This window comes from Nerophis lumbriciformis, linkage group LG14 (assembly GCF_033978685.3).
Source record: "Nerophis lumbriciformis linkage group LG14, RoL_Nlum_v2.1, whole genome shotgun sequence".
NCBI classification, from domain to species: Eukaryota; Metazoa; Chordata; class Actinopteri; order Syngnathiformes; family Syngnathidae; genus Nerophis; species Nerophis lumbriciformis.
Window position 1 is genome coordinate 42,339,194 of NC_084561.2, and position 24,012 is coordinate 42,363,205.

Consider the following 24,012-nt stretch of genomic DNA (forward strand, 5'->3'; position numbering starts at 1 on the left):
AACGTCTACAATAAAGCAGCCCCGTCTGCTGTAAACAGCAATGTTGTGACACTCTTAAACAGGACAATACTGCCATCTAGTGCATTTGATGAAAGCACTTTTGTGCGTGCCACACAGCAATGCATCATCAGAGAGGGTGTTCAGCATGGTTAGAAAAATAGTGACAGAGAATAGAACAAGGATGGACAATTCAACCCTTAACTCAACAATGAGTAGATGAGTGTTATGTGTGTGTATATGTGTAAATAAATGAACACTGAAATAAAAGTATTTATTTTATATATATATATAGCTACAATTCACTGAAAGTCAATTATTTCTTATATATATATATATATATATATATATATATATATATATATATAAGAAATAATTGACTTTCAGTGAATTGTAGCTATATATATATATATATATATATATATATATATATATATATACATAAATCCATCCATCCATCCATTTTCTACCGCTTATTCCCTTCGGGGTCGCGGGGATGGATATATATATATATATATATATATATATATATATATATATATATATATATATATATATATATATATATATATATATGAAATACTTGACTTGGTGAATTCTAGCTGTAAATATACTCCTCCCCTCTTAATCACGCCCCCGCCCCAACCACGTCCCCCGCACCCACCCCCCAACCCCCACCTCCCGAAATTGGAGGTCTCAAGGTTGGCAAGTATGGTTGTAGAAATGATTGGAAACTCAAGACAGCCATGACATTATGTTCTTTACAAGTGTATGTAAACCTTTGAATTGGTTTTGACAATTAAAAATGTAAAAATGGCCCCCGAAAAAGCTTGGCCACCCCTGCTCTATGGAGTAGTCTGACTCATTGCATTTGTGTCACGTCATCTGTCTTCTAGATTGTTCTTCCTGCAGTTTTAGTTTGCTCTGTCCCGTGTCTGCAGGCTCTGTACAAGGGGCCCACCCGGGTCATTTTGGCCACAGAGAATGATTACTGCAAGCTGTGTGACGCCTCCTTCAGCTCGCAGTCCGTCGCGCAGGCTCACTACCAGGGCAAGAACCATGCAAAGAAACTGCGTCTCGCCGAGGCTCAGCAGAGCATCAACATGTACGTCCACACTATGCTGTTTTGTTCGTGACGGACAATAACGGGGCGTGTTTACACCACGGACATTGGCAGGTCTGCAATGGGGATGTGACGATGAGAACATTTCATAACACAACTATCTTCACACACATTCAACGCGGTATTGTTGAATGTGTTCAAAATGTGTCAGAGCTTGGTTTCCAGTGAGGGTTGGACTCCGCCAAGGCTGCCCTTTGTCACCGATTCTGTTCATAACTTTTATGGACAGAATTTCTAGGCGCAGTCAAGGCGTTGAGGGGATCTGGTTTGGTGGCTGCAGGATTAGGTCTCTGCTTTTTGCAGATGATGTGGTCCTGATGGCTTCATCTGGCCAGGATCTTCAGCTCTCACTGGATCGGTTCGCAGCCGAGTGTGAAGCGACTGGGATGAGAATCAGCACCTCCAAGTCCGAGTCCATGGTTCTCGCCCGGAAAAGGGTGGAATGCCATCTCCGGGTTGGGGAGGAGATCTTTCCCCAAGTGGAGGAGTTCAAGTACCTCGGAGTCTTGTTCACGAGTGAGGGAAGAGTGGATGGTGAGATCGACAGGCGGATCGGTGCCGCGTCTTCAGTAATGCGGACGCTGTATCGATCCGTTGTGGTGAAGAAGGAGCTGAGCCGGAAGGCAAAGCTCTCAATTTACCGGTCGATCTACGTTCCCATCCTCACCTATGGTCATGAGCTTTGGGTTATGACCGAAAGGACAAGATCACGGGTACAAGCGGCTGAATTGAGTTTCCTCCGCCGGGTGGCGGGTCTCTCCCTTAGAGATAGGGTGAGAAGCTCTGTCATCCGAGAGGAGCCAGATGAGGTGGTTCGGGCATCTGGTCAGGATGCCACCCGAGCGCCTCCCTAGGGAGGTGTTTAGGGCACGTCCGACCGGTAGGAGGCCACGGGGAAGACCCAGGACACGTTGGGAAGACTATGTCTCCCGGCTGGCCTGGGAACGCCTCGGGATCCCCCGGGAGGAGCTGGACGAAGTGGCTGGGGAGAGGGAAGTCTGGGCTTCCCTGCTTAGGCTGCTGCCCCCGCGACCCGACCTCGGATAAGCGGAAGAAGATGGATGGATACACTGGGAACCGGTTCTGAACAGGAACAGGTTTTCGATTCCCATCCCTACTTGTGCATCAAAAATGGAGAATTACGTCACTGCTGGCAACACATTTTATGGGTTTTTTTTCCCCCCTTCGACAGTCGACTCAAGAGACCGAACTCGAAACCGAAAGCGGCCAAATGCAACAAATTGAGTACAGGGTATGAAAAATGCGTCTGCCGTGGGGTTTTGGTACATGCATCGATGTACCACTCCCACCATAACTCCTTTCATTTGTATCTTGTCATGTCCACGGGACGGCTAAAGCATCACTATGGATGTTTTGTTTTTAGGGACGGGAGTAGCGAAGTGACCCCAAGACGGAACAGGAAAGACAGCAGCGAGTACCGACTGGTGAAAAGTCGTCGTAGCCCTCAGCTTCTTACCTCCTTGCAAGGTAAAAACCCACCACTGCCTCTCGCCATGACTCGGTCATATGTTCCATGCTTTGTATTCCATCCAACTGTTGACTATTGAACTCCTGAGACTGCTGTATGACAATATTGACCATGCAAGAACACATCTTTCTGTGTGGAGTTTGCATGTTCTCCCCGTGACTGCGTGGGTTCCCTCCGGGTTCTCCGGCTTCCTCCCACCTCCAAAGACATGCACCTGGGGATAGGTTGATTGGCAACACTAAATTGGCCCTAGTGTGTGAATGTGAGTGTGAATGTTGTCTGTCTATCTGTGTTGGCTCTGTGATGAGGTGGTGACTTGCAGAGGTGGGACCAAGTCATTGTTTTGCAAGTCACAAGTAAGTCTCAAGTCTTTGCCCTCAAGTCCGAGTCAAGTCCCGAGTCAAGACAGGCAAGCCCCGAGTCAAGTCCAAAGTCAAGACTGGAAAGTCTCAAGTCAAGTCCTAAGTCCTGCATTTTGAGTTTCGAGTTCTTTCAAGTCCTTTTAACCACAGACTAATATATTAACACAGATTGTGTATGCTTTTCAAACGCTGTATTTATTTATTAAAACAAGTGCATTTTAAATTGCAGGAAAGAAAATTGTGCTGACATTGCACTTTATAATAGCACTATTAACCAGTCATTTTAAACATTAACTCATTCCTTTACAGAACAAACACATTGAAAAATAAAGTGCAAATGTACTTATTTGTACAAAAGTGTTAACATTGAAAAAACATGACATATACGTGAACATAACAAAAAAGTTGTACTTTTTATATGTCAGGGCCCTATGCTGCATTGCATTTGCAAAAGACCAAATTAGCCAAGAGTCTGTCAGTCATTTGTGCACGATGGGGGCGTAGTATGATGCCACCATGGCTGAAAACTCGCTCCACTGGAGCACTGGAGGCAGGCACTGCCAAGACTCTCATGGCCACTCGGAACAGTGAAGGAAGAGTCTTCATGTTCAATGCCCAGAACAAAAGGGGGGAGAGAGTTGTTTTGGGTTGGTGCACTACTTGTAAGTGTATCTTGTGTTTTTTATGTTGATTTAATTAAAAAAAGAAAAGAAAAAAAAAATATTTCTTGTGCGGCCCGATACCAATCGATCCACGGACCAGTACCGGGCTGCGGCCCGGTGGTTGGGGACCACTGAGGTAAACAACCAACAGTATGTCAGAAAGCTAGCTAAAACGGTACACATATTCATAATATAGTATACATTTTAACTGACCTTTATTTTACTATTTTTGTCTTTTTTTAGGTGGCTAAAATACGCGGTGCTGCTGACCGCCGTCTAACGTTACGTGTGATATATTGACTAACGTAACCCTGCTTGAAAAAAATCACTGAACAAAAAGTATGAATAAGGTAGTGAACTGCAACAGATTCCCGTGTTTGCAATAACGTTATAACGTTAGCAGTGAGTTTACAGCCTCACTGATTTAACTACACAGCAAATAAAAGTCACGTTACTTAGCCAATAAACGTTATCTTACATTCAAAACTTACCGTTCTTTGTGCAACTTCAAATGCCGGACGAAGTTGGAAGTTGTTGCCTCTCCATCAGTAATTTTGGAACCGCATGTGTTGCATACTGCAAACCGTTTTGTGTTGACCACCTCGTAATTTTTATACCCAAACAAAATTATTTTAGGTATCATTTTTTGTTCACTGGCGTGTGGTTTGGACATGTCTTCTTCGTTGGTTGTCCTGCAATTTGATTGGATGAATGCTGTGTGATGAAAACAAAGTAGATCTAATTTGATTGGCTGTTGTACTGAGACCACACCAGCTGACACACGCAACGCTGATAGACAAGTACACAATGAAAAATACGGAGCGCTCCCGAATAACTTTTTCATCTTTGGGTTTTGGGGAAAGTAGCAAGTCATGTCAAGTCATGTCAATTCAAAAGGCTCAAGTCCAAGTGAAGTCACAAGTCATTGATGTTAAAGTCTAAGTCGAGTTGCAAGTCTTTTTACATTTTGTCAAGTCGAGTCTAAAGTCATCAAATTCATGACTCGAGTCTGACTCGAGTCCAAGTCATGTGACTCGAGTCCACACCTCTGGTGACTTGTCCAGATTGTACCCTGCCTTCCGCCCGATTGTAGCTGAGATAGGCTCCAGCGCCCCCCGCAACCCCAAAAGGGAATAAGCGGTAGAAAATGGATGGATGGATGGAAGAACACAAAGGACCAATTCACTAATGGTTTGCGTGTACTAGAGATGCGCGGATAGGCAATTATTTCATCCGCAACCGCATCACAAAAGTCGTCAACCATCCGCCATCCACCCGAACCAACATTTTATCAAAACCACACCCGCCCGCACCCGCCCGTTGGTTTATATCTAATATAGACGATGCAAGCATATTAGTGAGGTTAGAAAGCTTTTGCCTGTTAAAGAAAGGAGACTGATCCAATGGAGCAGAGACATTCAATGCGTGCCGCGCATTAATATCTCTTGGCCACGCATTAGTGGCTAAGATATATTAATGCGTGATAATATTATTTATCATTATTATAATATTATTGTCATTTCCATTAAGAAAGTGTTGACTATTGTTGCCAATGCCCTCAGATCAGGAGTGCGTTCCTCACACTTTGTGTGGGCAGTTGCAGCAAGCAGAACGAGGCTTATAAGAAGTTAAAAAAATGTTTTAGAAAGACTAGGCCTATATTTTCGTTAGGTAAAAAAAATGTTCTGAATTTATTTCAATGAATATTAACTTGTTAACGTTATAATGCTCAAATAGGGACGAGCGCGGGGGTGCACAGTGAAGCAGTGAACAATTTCGCGACAAAGATGAACCTTTATTGATTGATCTGCAGCCATGACAAAATATCAGACAATCTCCATTGTCAACGACAGGCAGGAAAATAAAGATAAACACATAGCCTATGTTCTAGGCATATAGGCTCATACGTTTTTAAGTTGAAATAAAAAAATAGATAAAAAACGTGCCTCATAAGCCTTAGGCTGTCAATCACGCGCACAAACTTAAATTATACAATAACATATGTATGTCATCCCTATTTAAACAAAAATAAATTAAATAAATAATAATAACAAATTACCTGCAACTTATTGGCCAAGGCAAATAGCTGAAGGGGGGAAATCAAACCCATCAGACTGCACTTGATCATCAAACTTGAATTATAATGAAAATAGACGGTCGCGACAAACAAAGCAGGCTAAATAGTCTTACATTGTCGCCAATCGGAGATGCGCTTCACTTGAAAGCGAGGCCAAATAATTATTCACACATAGTAGTATATCTCCAATAGAAAAAACCACAATAAACAACGCAATTGCCTTAATTCCTTTGCATTGTAGTGCGCCCAAACAACACGTAACCATCAAAATTATTTAGCTGACCGAACTCAATATAGGTTAGACATGGGCTTATTTGGTATAGCCTATAGGTAACGTAGACTAATTCCTTTAACATATCCAACCGTATGTCTACTTACTTTTTTTTTTGTTAGCACTATACAGGAATAAAATGGCATCTACAGTGCCAGGATTCATGCGAGAGCGCCTGGCCTCTAAAATGCGCCCTGCTGCGCTGAAGGAGCGCTCACTTGCGCCACTTGTTGCTGGGACGCGGTGCCTGGTGAATAATTGACTGTTTCAAAGAGTGCTGCTCGTTTTTCGTATGTGGGTAACAACATTTAACTATGTATATATATTTCCGAATTGGTTCAACCGCCAACCGCCCGCATCTATTTAAAATCTATTTTTACCCGCCCGACCCGCGGTTTATCCGCGGACTCCGCGGTTGTGTCCGCACACCGCGCATCTCTAGCGTGCACTAAAACACGTGCAAACTTTATAGCACACGCAGAGCTGATTTACTAAACGTGTGCAAAGTGGATTAAGTCTGTTATGGCGTGCAGTACCTTTTGCGTCTGTCTTCAGTAATATGCACAATATATGCGGATCTTGAAAACGGCCACAATACTGGGAGGAGAAAATGCAAATATAATTATTTACAGTGTTGGGTTAGTTACTGAAAACCAGTAACTAGTTACAGTTACTTTTTTTCAAAAGTAACTCAGTTACTAACTCAGTTACTTTACTTTAAGGCTCCCATTAATGCCCTTTTAGCCTTCATTTCAGTACTGTTATTGCACTGGAGAATAATACAATGTGTTGATCAACTTGACATGCATTTGCATCACTCAACTCTGCTCAAAGACAAAGATATGTTTCAAAGGGCCAATTTGTTTCAGGTTAGAACAAATTGACAAAACTATTTTAAATAGCTGCGACATAACATACATAAGTAACAAACAGCATAATAACAACATAGCTGTAAACCAAGGAAGAACTTTAACTTTAACTTTACATACACAATTTTTTTTCTCTCAAGGAATTGTGAAATAAAATCATGTCTTCATGAGATCAACACTGTACTGAAGCCCAGAACACTCTACGCATTTCCCCAGTTTTAGTTTAGAGATAAGGAAAGATTGGCCTGGCCCACTAGCATCCCTCTTTATGTTTTTTAACTTTATAGTCTATACATTTAGAGTGATGTGATAATCAAACACTCTAGAAGTCTAGAATGAAAGAGTATAAAAGAGAATTGACAGCGTGTGTACCTTTAGTGCTGAATGATGAGTAGAGGCAGAGTTTGGAGTGTTTTCTTTAGCTTGCTTTCCACGTTTGACGCCCGCTATCATGCTAATTAGCTGCCTGAAATTGGGTGACTCCCCTGTAGAAATAGCCTGCATGTCTTCTCGCACATACGCTGCAATGTCTATATCAATGTTGTCCTGGCTAGCAGTGCCTCTGTTAAAATCCAGCCGCTGTTGGAGGTGGAGGTGAAGTGTTTCTCTCTTTACTTTAAGCTAAATTATTGGTAAACACAGTTTATGTATGATAATTTAAGTAAAACCGCGAGTAATGAATAAAGTTTTCATCAATTAATATATTCTGTAGACATACCCTCATCCGCTCTTTTTTCCTGAAAGCTGATCTGTCCAGTTTTGGAGTTGATGTCAGCAGGCCAGGGAAGCTAGGGTCGATATTCTTCTCTTGCCATCTCTGTCGTAGCATAGCTTTCGTCGGTAAAGTGTGCGGAACAAACGACTGACCATTTCGTCGGCTTTCCCCACGGCCTCGTACTTTGAACAAATTTCGTCCAATTTCCTGCCACTTTCGCACCTTTGGGCCACTGGTGCAACTTGAATCCGTCCCTGTTCGTGTTGTTACACCCTCCGACAACACACCGACGAAAGTGAGAAAATGGCGGATTGCTTCCCGATGTGACGCCAATAATAGAAAGGCGTTTAATTCGCCAAAATTCACCCATTTAGAGTTCGGAAATCGGTTAAAAAAATATATGGTCTTTTTTTCTGCAACATCAAGGTATATATTGACGCTTACATAGGTCTGGTGATAATGTTCCCCTTTAAACAAGTTGAAAAACTTATTGGGGTGTTACCATTTAGTGGTCAATTGTACGGAGTATGTACTGTACTGTGCAATCTACTAATAAAAGTTTCAATCAAATCAATCAATCAAAGTCGAAGCATGTTGCTTTTGTAGCTGTTTCAGCAGATTTGAATCGCTTTTTTGGGCAGTAGACGGGATCTTTGATCCAAGACAACTTACATTTAACTAAAATTTTATTTTCTTTGTGCTCGACAAAAGAAAAGTAGTGAGAATAGAGATGCGCGGTTTGCGGACACAACCGCGGAGTCCGCGGGTCGGGCGGTTGAAATAAAAAAAAATTAGATTTTATCCGCGGGTCGGGTCGGGCGGTTGAAATAAAAAAAAATTAGATTTTATCCGCGGGTCGGGTCGGGCGGTTGAAATAAAAAAAAATGAGATTTTAAATAGATTCAGGCGGGTGGCAGTTAAACCAATTGGGAAATATATATACATAGTTAAATGTTGTTACCCACATACGAACAACGAGCAGGCACCTGCAGCATATGCCACAACAGAAGAAGAAGAAAAAAAAGAGATGGACACTTTTACGGAGCGGAGAAGGGACGCCTCGCCGGGGTCCGGGACCGAGGCCCCTTCCCCCGAGAGGGCCCCACCGGGAGCCGTAGCTGAGGTGATCCGCGAGAAGGACCCGACGCACGTCCAGGGTCACCACCGCGCCCACCGCACCGACACCCCGCCTCGTCCGCCTTCGCCGCGGCCGGCATCACACGCAGCAGGTAAGCGGCTTACATGCCCGCCACCCCCGTGGCCGGGGGCTCGTAACAGGGGTCATTCCGCGCGCTCCGCCCGTGCAGCTTACCTGCCCGCCACCCCCGTTGCCGGGGGTTCGTAACAGGGGTCACTCCGCGCGCTCCGCCCGCGCAGCTTACCTGCCCGCCACCCCCGTTGCCGGGGGCGCGTAACAGGGGTCACTCCGCGCGCAGTGCGCTCACGAAAGGGGTGGGGCTCACCCTGGTGAGCCGAGTGGGCCACTTTTGGTAAGCAGAACTGGCGCTGCGGGATGAACCGAACGCCGGGTTAAGGCGCCCGATGCTGACGCTCATCAGACCCCAGAAAAGGTGTTGGTTGATATAGACAGCAGGACGGTGGCCATGGAAGTCGGAACCCGCTAAGGAGTGTGTAACAACCCACCTGCCGAATCAACTAGCCCTGAAAATGGATGGCGCTGGAGCGTCGGGCCCATACCCGGCCGTCGCCGGCAGCGAGAGCCGCGAGGGCTAGGCCGCGACGAGTAGGATGGCCGCCGCGGTGCGCCCTGAAGCCTCGGGCAGATGATTGCGCACTGGTGTGCGTCTGGGCCGTGACAGCGTGGCACGCATTGAATGTCTCTGCTACATTGGATCAGTCTCCTTTCTTTAACAGGCAAAAGCTTTATAACCTCACTAATGCCTTGCATCGTCTATATTAGATATATAACAACGGGCGGGTGCGGTTTTGATTAAATGTTAGAACCGGGTGGATGGCGGATGGTTGACGACTTTTGTGATGCGGTTGCGGATGAAATAATTGCCTATCCGCGCATCTCTAAGTGAGAATATCTCCATGTTAAGAAACTCGACTGCGGCTCCGTTGTTAGTAAACACAGACACGCCCACCCGCCTCCCCTCCCCATACCCACACACACACACACACACACAGAGCGCGCGGCGTGCCTCTTCTCCGGCTTGTGACACAAGAACATTCAGAAGGACGACACTGCAGCGCTCCAATAAAACGCACTCAGATCTTCAGTTTCCAGCCGATACTACATAAAAAATTACGTAAAATAACGCAGTAACGCATCATGTAGTAACGATAACTGAGTTACTGAATACAAAAATATATAAAATAACGCGTTAGATTACTAATTAGCTAGTCCCAACACTGGTTATTTAGCACGCGCAATGTGATTTATCAACACTCATAACTGCTTACCAATTTCTAACGTTCCTTCATTCTGTATCTTGTCTAGGGCCATATTACAACCCAAGACCGAGGCAGCGGATCCCTCGAGATTTAGCCATGTGTGTGACCCCCAGCGGACAGTTCTACTGCTCCATGTGCAACTGCGGTGCAGAACAGGAAACGGACTTCAGACAACATCTGGAAAGCAAGCAACACAAAGCAAAAGTGTCCGAGTTAAGGTACCGCAACGAGATGGAGAACCTGGGCTACAGCTAAGAAGAAAATAGGCCGAGGGACAACGTGCGACCAAATTAGGGGCATTTTTCCTGAGGGGTGTTGTAACACCGTAGCATTTTTGGGGTCCACCAAGAAAATTGACATCTAAATTATTCAAGTGAAATATTATATTTCTGGTCTGTTTTTTTTTTTGGTTTTTTTAAATTCTAACTCAGGATGGAGGTGAATAAAAAAAAAAAGGTATTTCAGAAGACGAGGAGGACGAATGCATGCGGATGCAGACTGCGCTCATCTTGTGCACCAATCAGATCAAATCCAAAGCACAACCAATCACGCGGCAGGAATACGACCCATGTGACGTGAATCTGTCGGCCTTCGCTGACCCTCAGCGGTTCTTTGACGCGTCACCTTGACTGATCTTGTCTGTGCCTTCTTTGGAATCAAGAGTCATCTTCAGGCAGTGTAGTTCAAATTGTTTTCTATATTCTTGCTCTATTCTGCACAGAACAAGGTTCAAGTCAATAGTATTACAACTTATTAAGAGATATAGTGCAGGAGAAATGACATTATACTGTAAATATCACAAGGTCAAAATGTGACAGTTACACAAGAAAGTGGTAAAAGAAGTTAGTCACAATAATGCAACATAGTCAGAGATTATTCTTCATCCCAGGCCCGGCCCTAACCAATCTGGCGCCCTAGGCAAGATTTTAGGTGGCGCCCCCCCCCACATTTTTTTTTTTACTTACAACTATACCTAATATATAAAGGGGTGGAAAAGTGACTATTACCTGCAGGGCAAACATTAGCTAACCAGAAGGCAATAACAATGTAAACAAAAAACACCTGCTTAAAAGATCTAATACAAATGTCCCTGAGGAATGTAAGGGTGGGAGTACTGTAATTACCTAACGTTACATTATTATTTTCCATAACAATTTAGCCCCCTCCACAATATTAACCCGACGTTAAAACAGAACTAGCTATTTATTGATTAGCAATTGCCGAATCATGTAACATTAGCTTAATGCTAAAAAGCCAGGTTACTATCACATTCTGTAACAGACAAATAATTTCATGTTCGGCTCACCTACCTGCTACCTCTGTCTTTTTCTCGTTTCTCCTCTTCTTTTCTCTTTTTTCTTCCCTGGGCACCTGACAGTTTTGGCCGTTTTGACATCTTGTGTTGATTTTTTGATGTGGTGACGTCCAAAAAGAGTCATGATACGGGAAGGGTGGGGGCGCACCGTATTAAATAGGCTTTACTTTGCATTTTAATTAACGTGGGATTATTTTTTGTATTTAGAAATAATAGTAACAACTTTTTTTTTTTCTTTTTTTTTCTCTCCAACATTTGTGGCACTGGCGTGGCGCCCCCTGATGGACGGCGCCCTTAGCATTTGCCTATACGGCCTATGCCACGGGCCGGCCCTGCTTCATCCTGATCTTATTGGACCATTTTAAAAGTACTGACATTATTCCATCCAATATTAACTTATTGACGAGCTCAGCCAGAATCAATCAGTGTTTACTTATATAGCCCGAAATCATGAGGGTCTCAAAGGGCTGCACGAGCCACGACCACATCCTCGGCTCGGATCCCACATCAGGGCAAGGAAAAACTCAACCCAATGAAACATGATGAGTTTAATACTTGGTATGTTTGACACCACTGATTTTGAGTTAAAGTTAAAGGGGAACATTATCACAATTTCAGAAGGGTTAAAACCATTAAAAATCAGTTCCCAGTGGCTTATTTTATTTTTCGAAGTTTTTTTCAAAATTTTACCCATCACGCAATATCCCTAAAAAAAAGCTTCAAAGTGCCTGATTTTAACCACCCGTCCATTTTCCTGTGACGTCACATAGTGAAGCCGACACAAACAAACATGGCGCATAGAACAGTAAGCTATAGCGACATTAGCTCGGATTCAGACTCGGATTTCAGCGGCTTAAGCGAAATTGAAGAAGAAACTGAAGCTATCGGTTTGAACCGTATGCAAGCGAAACCGAGGAAAACGACACGACAGCCAGCGACACGGGAGAAAGCGAGGACCAATTCGGCGATCGCCTTCTAACCGACGATTGGTATGTGTTTGTTTTTAAGTGTTGTAATGTTTTTAAGCTAAATTATTGGTAAACACAGTTTATGTATAACAATTTACGTAAAACCGCGAGTAATGAATAAAGTTTTCATCAATTAATATATTCTGTAGACATACCTCTTTTCCTGAAAGCTGATCTGTCCAGTTTTGGAGTTGATGTCAGCAGGCTAGGGTCGATATTCTTCTCTTGATCATCTTCAGTGGCATAATAATAACTGGGATTTATATAGCGCTTTTCTAAGTACCCAAAGTCGCTTTACATGTAGAACCCATCAATCATTCACACCTGGTGGTGGTAAGCTACTTTCATAGCCACAGCTGCCCTGGGGTAGACTGACGGAAGCGTGGCTGCAATTTTGCGCCAACGGCCCCTCCGACCACCACCTATCATTCAATTCACCGGTGTGAGTGGCACCGGGGGCGAAGGGTGAAGTGTCCCGCCCAAGGACACAACGGCAGCGATTTTTTGGATGGTAAGAGGCGGGGAGCGAACCTGCAACCCTCAGGTTTCTGGCACGGTTGCTCTACCCACTACGCCATGCCGCCCCTTATGCCGCCCCGGCATAAGGGACGGTGTGAGCCAAGACATCCAGGGGGTTTAGCTCGCTCGTCTGCGGGAACAAACTGCCGCCATTGCTTGCCGTGCTACCGAGGTCCTTTGTCCCTGAATAGCTCACACGCTCCGGCAGAAAGTGTGCGGAACAAACGACTGACCATTTTCGTCGGCTTTCCCCACACCCTCGTATTTTGAACAAATTCCGTCCAATTTCTTGCCACTTTGGCATCTTTGGGCCACTGGTGCAACTTGAATCCGTCCCTGTTCGTGTTGTTACACCCTCCGACAACACACCGACGAGGCATGATGTCTCCAAGGTACGGAAAACAGTCGAAAAAACGGAAAATAACAGAGCTGATTTGACTCGGTGTTTGAGTACCGTATTTTCCGCACCATAAGCCGCCCTGGGTTATAAGCCGCGCCTTCAATGAACGGCATATTTCAAAACTTTGTCCACCTATAAGCCGCCCCGTGTTGTAAGCCGCATCTAACTGCGCTAAAGGGAATGTCAAAAAAACAGTCAGATAGGTCAGTCAAACTTTAATAATATATTAAAAACCAGCGTGATGTGGGCGCGCATGGAGTCGTATATCAACATGGACGGAGCTGCGTGAAAAAAGCCACCCGGCCTCTTCGCGTAAACTTCCCTTAACCACTCGCTCATCTTTTCTTCATCCATCCCTTCGAGTTAGCTTTTATGATGGAAAGGTCTCTTTTGGCTAGGTCTTCCTTTTGAATATCACCATGGGTGGAAGTTTCTGGCCATTAGCATGGCAAGCTAGAACCACAGTGAAGGATGACTTGTCATTCCCTGTGGTGCGAATATTCACCGTACGTGCTCCCGTTGTATCCACAGTGCGGTTCACAGGAATATCAAAAGTCAGTGGAACCTCGTCCATGTTGATAATGTTCTCTGGCCGGATCTTTTTTTCAGCTATCTTGTTTTTACAATATGCACAGAAAGTAGCCAGCTTTTCTTGAAAGTCTTTAGGCAGTTGCTGTTAAATAGTAGTCCGTGTGCGGATGGAGAGATTGCGTCTTTTCATGAACCGGAAACCTGTCGCTTAGTAGGAACCATTTTGTGGTCTTTACAGATGTAAACACACAAAGGAAATGAAACGTAATATCCGCGCGCTTCTTCTTCTTCTACAGGGGCGGGTGGTTGCTTACAGTAGAAGAAGAAGCGCTTCCTCTTCTATGGGGGCGGGTGCTTACCTTGGCGGTTGCTTGCGTAGAAGAAGAAGCACTTCCTCTTCTACGGGGAAAAAAGATGGCGATTGTTTACCGTAGTTGCGAGACCGAAACTTTATGAAAATGAATCTTAATATTAATCCATATATAAAGCGCACCGGGTTATAAGCCGCACTGTCAGCTTTTGAGTAAATTTGTGGTTTTTAGGTGCGGCTAATAGTGCGGAAAATACGGTATATATATATATATATATATATATATATATGAAATACTTGACGTTCAGTGAATTCTAGATATATATATATTTATTTTAATATATATATATTTTATTTTATATATATATATAAATACGGTAAATGGCGGATTGCTTCCCGATGTGACGTCACGTTGTGACGTCATCGCTCCGAGAGCGAATAATAGAAAGGCGTTTAATTTGCCAAAATTCACCCATTTAGAGTTCGGAAATCGGTTAAAAAAATATATGGTCTTTTTTCTGCAACATCAAGGTATATATTGACGCTTACATAGGTCTGGTGATAATGTTCCCCTTTAATGATACATTGTAGAATCATTTTAAGTGAATATGACTTCGTGATAAGTGCATGTGAACTTGTGAGCGCAACTGTACTTGGGTTGAGAAAAACAAACAAAAAACAACCAATTATAATGAACCTCTTAAGGCCCAAGCTGTTTGTTTACATGCTTTATTTATTTCTCTTTGCTATTTGGGCTTATTGGACCCTAATTAGAATAAAAACTAAGAATCATCTTTTGATATGATGTACTTAGTCCATGAGTACACAAACGTGTACTTCATGATTAGTGACATAATAATTCTTCATTTTTTTCCAAATTCCATTGTATGTTATACTCTTCTGACACCACCAGATGGCAGTATAAGTGTCCACATAAGTGGCCATAAGACCTCAATTCAGTAGTGTACACTATATTGGAAATAAGAGCTAAAAGGTGCTGTCCACGCATGTGGCCACTAAGCCTTTAGAGGTTGAAAGAGACAGAAAATGGATTGCGCGCCTTGTCTGCTCTCTTAACAGACACAATCCACTTTGCACACGCATGATAGATCAGGTTTGTGTGTGCTATCAAGTTTGCACGCGTTTTAGTATACAAAAACCTTCAGTAAACCAGGCCCTATGTTTTTAATTTTTTTGCAAACATAAATACAAAAAAAAGATTCTTGATTACTTCCTAAAATACCTCTTAAGGCCCAAGCTGTTTGTTTACATGCTTTTTTTAAATTTCTCTTTGCTATTTGGGCTTATTGGACCCTAATTAGAATAAAAACTAAGAATCATCTTTTGATATGATGTCCTTAGTCCATAAGTACACAAACGTGTACTTCATGTTTAGTGACATAATAATTCTTCATTTTTTCTAAATTCCATTGTATGTTATACTCTTCTGACACCACCAGATGGCAGTATAAGTGTCCACATAAGTGGCCATAAGACCCCAATTCAGTAGTGTACACAATTTTGGAAATAAGAGCTAAAAGGTGCTGTCCACGCATGTGGCCACTAAGCCTTTAGAGGTTGAAAGAGACAGAAAATGGATTGCGCGCCTTTTCTGCTCACTTAACAGACACAATCCACTTTGCACACGCACGATAGATCAGGTTTGTGTGTGCTATCAAGTTTGCACGCGTTTTAGTATACAAAAACCTTCAGTAAATCAGGCCCTATGTTTTTAATTTTTTTGCAAACATAAATACAAAAAAAAGATTCTTGATTACTTCCTAAAATACCTCTTAAGGCCCAAGCTGTTTGTTTACATGCTTTTTTTTTTATTTCTCTTTGCTATTTGGGCTTATTGGACCCTAATTAGAATAAAAACTAAGAATCATCTTTTGATATGATGTACTTAGTCCATGAGTACACAAACGTGTACTTCATGTTTAGTGACATAATAATTCTTCATTTTTTTCCAAATTCCATTGTATGTTATACTTTCTGACACCACCAGATGGCAGTATAAGTGTCCACATAAGTGGCCATAAGACCCCAATTCAGTAGTGTACACAATTTTGGAAATAAGAGCTAAAAGGTGCTGTCCACGCATGTGGCCACTAAGCCTTTAGAGGTTGAAAGAGACAGAAAATGGATTGCGCGCCTTGTCTGCTCACTTAACAGACACAATCCACTTTGCACACGCATGATAGATCAGCTTTGTGTGTGCTATCAAGTTTGCACGCGTTTTAGTATACAAAAACCTTCAGTAAATCAGGCCCTATGTTTTTAATTTTTTTGCAAACATAAATACAAAAAAAAGATTCTTGATTACTTCCTAAAATACCTCTTAAGGCCCAAGCTGTTTGTTTACATGCTTTTTTTTTTATTTCTCTTTGCTATTTGGGCTTATTGGACCCTAATTAGAATAAAAACTAAGAATCATGTTTTGATATGATGTACTTAGTCCGTGAGTACACAAACGTGTACTTCATGTTTAGTGACATAATAATTCTTCATTTTTTTCTAAATTCCATTGTATGTTATACTCTTCTGACACCACCAGATGGCCGTATAAGTGTCCACATAAGTGGCCATAAGACCCCAATTCAGTAGTGTACACAATTTTGGAAATAAGAGCTAAAAGGTGCTGTCCACACATGTGGCCACTAAGCCTTTAGAGGTTGAAAGAGACAGAAAATGGATTGCGCGCCTTGTCTGCTCACTTAACAGACACAATCCACTTTGCACACGCATGATAGATCAGGTTTGTGTGTGCTATCAAGTTTGCACGCGTTTTAGTATACAAAAACCTTCAGTAAATCAGGCCCTATGTTTTTAATTTTTTTGCAAACATAAATACAAAAAAAAGATTCTTGATTACTTCCTAAAATACCTCTTAAGGCCCAAGCTGTTTGTTTACATGCTTTTTTTTTTATTTCTCTTTGCTATTTGGGCTTATTGGACCCTAATTAGAATAAAAACTAAGAATCATCTTTTGATATGATGTACTTAGTCCATAAGTACACACACGTGTACTTCATGTTTAGTGACATGCTAATTCTTATTTTTACACTTTTTTCCCCCCAAATTCCATTGTATGTTATACTCTTCTGACACCACCAGATGGCAGTATAAGTGTCCACATAAGTGGCCATAAGACCCCAATTCAGTAGTGTACACAATTTTGGAAATAAGAGCTAAAAGGTGCTGTCCACGCATGTGGCCACTAAGCCTTTAGAGGTTGAAAGAGACGGAAAATGGATTGCGCGCCTTGTCTGCTCACTTAACAGACACAATCCACTTTGCACACGCATGATAGATCAGGTTTGTGTGTGCTATCAAGTTTGCACGCGTTTTAGTATACAAAAACCTTCAGTAAATCAGGCCCTATGTTTTTAATTTTTTTGCAAACATAAATACAAAAAAAAGATTCTTGATTACTTCCTAAAATACCTCTTAAGGCCCAAGCTGTTTGTTTACATGCTTTTTTTTTAATTTCTCTTTGCTATTTGGGCTTATTGGACCCTAATTAGAATAAAAACTAAGAATCATCTTTTGATATGATGTACTTATAGTCCATGAGTACACAAACGTGTACTTCATGTTTAGTGACATAATAATTCTTCATTTTTACACTTTTTTTTTTCCAAATTCCATTGTATGTTATACTCTTCTGACACCACCAGATGGCAGTATAAGTGTCCACATAAGTGGCCATAAGACCCCAATTCAGTAGTGTACACAATTTTGGATATAAGAGCTAAAAAGTGCTGTCCACGCACGTGGCCACTAAGACTTTAGTTAATGGTGTTTAGTCTTTTGCCACTTTACTGTGTTATTTACAGCTAAAACAGCATCAGCATTCTCAGTTTGCTTCTTTGCTCAAGGGCCAGTCAAATGATTTTAACCATTTCAGCATTTTAGTGTAGAATGGTAAATGGGTTATACTTGTATAGCGCTTTTCTACCTTCAAGGTACTCAAAGCGCTTTGACACTATATCCACATTCACACACACATTCACACACTGATGGAGGGAGCTGCCATGCGAGGCCCTAACCAACATCAGGAGCAAGGGGTGAAGTGTCTTGCTCAAGGACACAACGGACGTGACGAAAGTTGGGTATTGAACCAGGAACCCTGGTCCCCAGAAGAAGTAGAAGATACAAGAAAATACACAATAACTGCTGTGAGGATGTCTTAGGTCAATATGAGGGACTTTAAGGACCGAGGCGCTGCAGATGAGCAGTGGAGGGAGAAGAAGCCGCTGAGCTGTTGTTATACTCACTGAGCACGGAGGACTGCGAGGGAACAAGCAAGCATTTCTTCCAGGAGTTGGCAGCATGTCGGAGGGCCAGAGGTGTTAGAAACGCTGTGTGGAAAAAGGCCACAGATGTGGTTCTTTATTGGTTCTTGTGAAGACTTGACACTGCATGAGGCCGCAACGGTACTTACCTCCTTTGCATGAGAGCCGGGCCACGGAATTGGAGCCATTTGCGTGCCAAGAAGGAATGGTGTAATAAATATTAGCTTTTGTTTATTTTTTATTGCTAAGCAAAGTGTCTTGCACATTGATCTGGTTGCATATTTAATTAAAACCATGAATTTAAACCACTTTGAATACTGGAAAATAGTTTGTGTTTCCTGTCTCCTTTCCTGAAATTAAGACTTTACCGTGAAGTAGTCATTTATTCATATTTAAATTAATATTTTTATTCTGATCAAGTGAAATTACTCAAATAGAAAACAATGCTAGGTATGAACAAACTAATGGACTTATACTGGCTTTAATTAACAGGGGACCTATTATGCAAAAGTGATTATTTTGGCCTGTGTTGGTACCTTTTTTTGGTCTATGTTGGTACCTTTTTTTTTTCCTATATTGGTACCTTTTTTTGTCTATGGTGCTACCTTTTTTTTTTTTGCCTGTGTTGGTACCTTTTTTTGTCTATGTTGGTACCTTATTTTGTCTAAATTGCTACCTTTTTTTTGCCTGTGTTGCTACCTTTTTTTGTCTGTGTTGGTACTTTTTTTTGTCTAGGTTGGTACCTTTTTTTGTCTATGTTGGTACTGTTTTTTGGTATATGTTGGTTCCTTTTTTTGCCTGTGTTGGTACCATTTTTTTGTCTATGTTGCTACCTTTTTTTTGCCTGTGTTGGTACCTTTTTTTTGTCTTTGTTGGTACCTTTTTTGTTTGTGTTGGTACCTTTTTTGTCTAGGTTGGTACCTCATTTTTGCCTGTGTTGCTACCTTTTTTTGTCTGTGTTGGTCCTTTTTTTTGTCTAGGTTGGTACCTTTTTTTGTCTATGTTGGTACTGTTTTTGGTATATGTTGGTTCCTTTTTTTGCCTGTGTTGGTACCATTTTTTTGTCTATGTTGATACCTTTTTTTTTGCCTGTGTTGGTACCTTTTTTTTGTCTTTGTTGGTACCTTTTTTGTTTGTGTTGGTACCTTTTTTTTTATGTTGGTACCTCATTTTTGCCTGTGTTGCTACCTTTTTTTTGTCTGTGTTGGTACCTTTTTTTGTCTAGGTTGGTACCTTTTTTTTGCCTGCGTTGGTACCTTTTTTTGTCTGTGTTGGTACCTTTTTTTGCCTGTGTTGGTACCTTTTTTTGACTATGTTGCAACTTTTTTTTGCGTGTGTTGGTACCTTTTTTGTCTGTGGTTGTACCTTTTTTTTTCCTGTGTTGCCACCTTTTTTTGTCCATGTTGCTACCTTTCTTTTTGCCTGTGTTGGTATCTTTTTTTTGCCTGTGTTGGTACCTTTTTTGTCTGTGGTTGTACCTTTTTTTGCCTGTGTTGCTACCTTTTTTGTCTATGTTGGTACCTATTTTTTGCCTGGGTTAGTACCTTTTTATTGCCAGGGTTGGTACAATTTTTTTGTCTAAATTGATACCTTTTTCTTGGTCCATGTTGGTACCTTTTTTTTGTGATCCGCATAGTGTAAGTCCTGAAACTTTGAAATCAAACCATGGAGGCATGGTGGAAATATTTCTAAAACAACCTTGCTTTCCTTCATACTTCCTCCGAATGAGCCGTTTGGATTTAGCCTATTTTGTGTTGTTTTTCCCCACACGTGCCAGATATCTCTATGCAGTCGTGGTCGAAAGTTGACATACACTTGTAAAGCAAGCATTTCTTCCAGGAGTTGGCAGCATGTCGGAGGGCCAGAGGTGTTAGAAACGCCGTGTGGAAAAAGGCCACAGATGTGGTTCTTTATTGGTTCTTGTGAAGACTTGACACTGCATGAGGCCGCAACGGTACTTACCTCCTTTGCATGAGAGCCGGGCCACGGAATTGGAGCCATTTGCGTGCCAAGAAGGAATGGTGTAATAAATATTAGCTTTTGTTGATTTTTTATTGCTAAGCAAAGTGTCTTGCACATTGATCTGGTTGCATATTTAATTAAAACCATGAATTTAAACCACTTTGAATACTGGAAAATAGTTTGTGTTTCCTGTCTCGTTTCCTGAAATTAAGACTTTACCGTGAAGTAGTCCTCCAGAAATGTTATTTATTCATATTAAAATGTATATTTTTATTTTGATCAAGTGAAATTACTCAAATAGAAAACAATGATAGGTATGAACAAACTAATGGACTTATACTGGCTTTAATTAACGGGGGACCTATTATGCAAAACGGAAATTTTTTTGGCCTATGTTGGTACCTATTATTTTGCCTGTGTTGGTACCTTTTTTTGGTCTATGTTGGTACCTTTTTTTTCCTGTATTGGTACCTTTTTTTTGTCTATGGTGCTACCTTTTTTTGTCTATGTTGGTACCTTTTTTTGTCTAAGTTGCTACCTTTTTTTTGCTTGTGTTGCTACCTTTTTGTGTCTGTATTGGTACTTTTTTTTGTCTTTGTTGGTACCTTTTTTGTCTGTGTTGGTACCTTTTTTTGTCTATGTTGGTACCTCATTTTTGCCTGTGTTGCTACCTTTTTTTTGTCTGTGTTGGTACCTTTTTTTGCCTGTGTTGGTACCTTTTTTGTGCCTGTGTTGGTACATTTTTTTGTCTGTGTTGGTACCTTTTTTTGCCTGTATTGTTACTTTTTTTTGTATATGTTGCAACTTTTTTTTGCATGTTGGTACCTTTTTTGTCTGTGTTGGTATCTTTTTTGCCTGTGTTGGTATATTTTCTTTGTCTTTGTTGGTACCTTTTTTTCTATGTTGCTACCTTTTTTTGTGCCTGTGTTGGTACATTTTTTTGTCTGTGTTGGTACCTTTTGTTTGCCTGTATTGTTACCTTTTTTTGTCTATGTTGCAACTTTTTTGTGTGTGTGTTGGTACCTTTTTTTGTCTATGTTGCAACTTTTTTTTGCGTGTTGGTACCTTTTTTTGTCTGTGTTGGTATCTTTTTTGCCTGTGTTGGTATATTTTCTTTGTCTTTGTTGGTACCTTTTTTCTATGTTGCTACCTTTTTTTTGCCTGAGTTGGTACATTTTTTTTGTATGTGTTGGTACCTTTTTTTGTCTTTGTTGGTACCTTTTTTTGTCCATGTTGCTACCTTTTTTTTTTGCCTGTGTTGGTACCTTTTTTTGTCGATGGTTGTACCTTTTTTTGCCTGTGTTGCTATCTTTTTTTGTCTAGGTTGGTACCTTTTTTTGTTTTATTTTGCTACCTTTTTTTGTCTAGGTTGGTACCTTTTTTTGTTCTATTTTGCTACCTTTTTTTGTCTATGTTGGTACCTTTTTTTTGCCTGGGTTGGTACCTTTTTTTTTTTGTGTTGGTACCTTTTTCTTGGTCTAGGTTGGTACCTTTTTTTTGTGATCCGCATAGTGTAAGTCCTGAAACTTTGAAATCAAACCATGGAGGCATGGTGGAAATATTTCTAAAACAACCTTGCTTTCCTTCTTACTTCATCCGAATGAGCCGTTTGGATTTTGCCTATTTTGTGTTGTTTTTCCCCACACGTGCCAGATATCTCTATGCAGTCGTGGTCCAAAGTTGACATACACTTGTAAAGCAAGCATTTCTTCCAGGAGTTGGCAGCATGTCGGAGGGCCAGAGGTGTTAGAAACGCTGTGTGGAAAAAGGCCACAGATGTGGTTCTTTATTGGTTCTTGTGAAGACTTGACACTGCATGAGGCCGCAACGGTACTTACCTCCTTTGCATGAGAGCCGGGCCACGGAATTGGAGCCATTTGCGTGCCAAGAAGGAATGGTGTAATAAATATTAGCTTTTGTTTATTTTTTATTGCTAAGCAAAGTGTCTTGCACATTGATCTGGTTGCATATTTAATTAAAACCATGAATTTAAACCACTTTGAATACTGGAAAATAGTTTGTGTTTCCTGTCTCGTTTCCTGAAATGAAGACTTTACCGTGAAGTAGTCCTCCAGAAATGTTATTTATTCATATTAAAATGTATATTCTTATTTTGATCAAGTGAAATTACTCAAAAAGAAAACAATGCTAGGTATGAACAAACTAATGGACTTATACTGGCTTTATTATGCAAAACTAAAAAAAATTTGGCCTATGTTGGTACCTTTTCTTTGCCTGTGTTGGTACCTTTTTTTGGTCTATGTTGGTACTTTTTTTTGTGCCTGTATTGGTACCTTTTTTTTTTGTCTATGTTGCTACCTTTTTTTGTCTATGTTGCTACCTATTTTCTTTTGCCTGTGTTAGTACCTTTTTTGTCTATGTTGGTACCTTTTTTTGTCTGTGTTGCTACCTTTTTTTGCCTGTGTTGCTACCTTTTTTTTGTCTGTTTGGTACCTTTTTTTGTCTATGTTGGTACCGTTTCTTGGTATATGTTGGTTCCTTTTTTTGCCTGTGTTGGTACCATTTTTTTGTCTATGTTGCTACCTTTTTTTTGCCTGTGTTGGTACCTTTTTTTTGTCTTTGTTGGTACCTTTTTTTGTCTATGTTGGTACCTAATTTTTGCCTGTGTTTGTACCTTTTTTTTGTGCCTGTGTTCGTACCTTTTTTTGTGCCTGTTTTGGTACCTTTTTTTTGCCTGTGTTGGGATCTTTTTTGTCTATGTTGCAACTTTTTTTTTCGTGTGTTGGTACCTTTTTTTGTCTATGTTGGTATCTTTTTTGCCTGTGTTGGTATCTTTTCTTTGTATTTGTTGGTACCTTTTTTTCTATGTTGGTACCTTTTTTTTGCCTGTGTTGGTACCTTTTTTTTCCTGTGTTGGTACCTGTTTTGTCAATGTTGCAACTTTTTTTTGCGTGTGTTAGTACCTTTTTTTGTCTGTGTTGGTACCTTCTTTGCCTGTGTTGGTATCTTTTCTTTGTATTTTTTGGTACCTTTTTTTCTATGTTGCTACCTTTTTTTTTGCCTGTGTTGGTACCTTTTTTTTGTCTTAGTTGGTACCTTTTTTTGTCCATGTTGCTACCTTTTTTTTGCCTGTGTTGGTATCTTTTTTTTTTGCTTGTGTTGGTACCTTTTTTAATGTCTATGTTGGTACCTTTTTTTTGTCTGTGTTGGTACCTTTTTTTGTCTGTGTTTGTACCTTTATTTTGCCTGTGTTGCTACCTTTTTTTGTCTAGGTTGGTACCTTTTTTGTTCTATGTTGGTACCTTTTTATTGTCTATGATGGTGCCTTTTTTTCTGTCTGTGTTGGTACCTTTTTTTGTCTATGTTGGTATCTTTTTTGCCTGTGTTGGTATCTTTTCTTTGTATTTGTTGGTACCTTTTTTTCTATGTTGCTACCTTTTTTTGCCTGTGTTGGTACCTTTTTTTGCCTGTGTTGGTACCTTTTTTGTCTATGTTGCAACTTTTTTTTACGTGTGTTGGTACCTTTTTTTGTCTGTGTTGGTACCTTCTTTGCCTGTGTTGGTATCTTTTCTTTGTATTTTTTGGTACCTTTTTTTCTATGTTTCTACCTTTTTTTTGCCTGTGTTGGTACCTTTTTTTTGTCTTAGTTGGTACCTTTTTTTGTCCATGTTGCTACCTTTTTTTTGCCTGTGTTGGTATCTTTTTTTTTTTGCTTGTGTTGGTACCTTTTTTTATGTCTATGTTGGTACCTTTTTTTGTCTGTGT

At 41.0% G+C, this 24,012-nt stretch overlaps 1 protein-coding gene across 1 annotated transcript in view; it reads left to right on the forward strand.

Annotated features, from left to right (window-relative positions):
- zmat3 (zinc finger, matrin-type 3) overlaps nt 1-11,012 on the forward strand; it is a 75,523-nt gene extending 64,511 nt beyond the window's left edge. Inside the window, exons 4-6 of the mRNA XM_061975511.2 lie at nt 939-1,102; nt 2,505-2,608; nt 10,030-11,012. Of these exons, the coding sequence (XP_061831495.2) occupies nt 939-1,102; nt 2,505-2,608; nt 10,030-10,238 (477 nt within the window). The 3' untranslated portion in view covers nt 10,239-11,012. The remainder of the gene's footprint in view (nt 1-938; nt 1,103-2,504; nt 2,609-10,029) is intronic.
- Nucleotides 11,013-24,012: the final 13,000 nt, after the last annotated feature.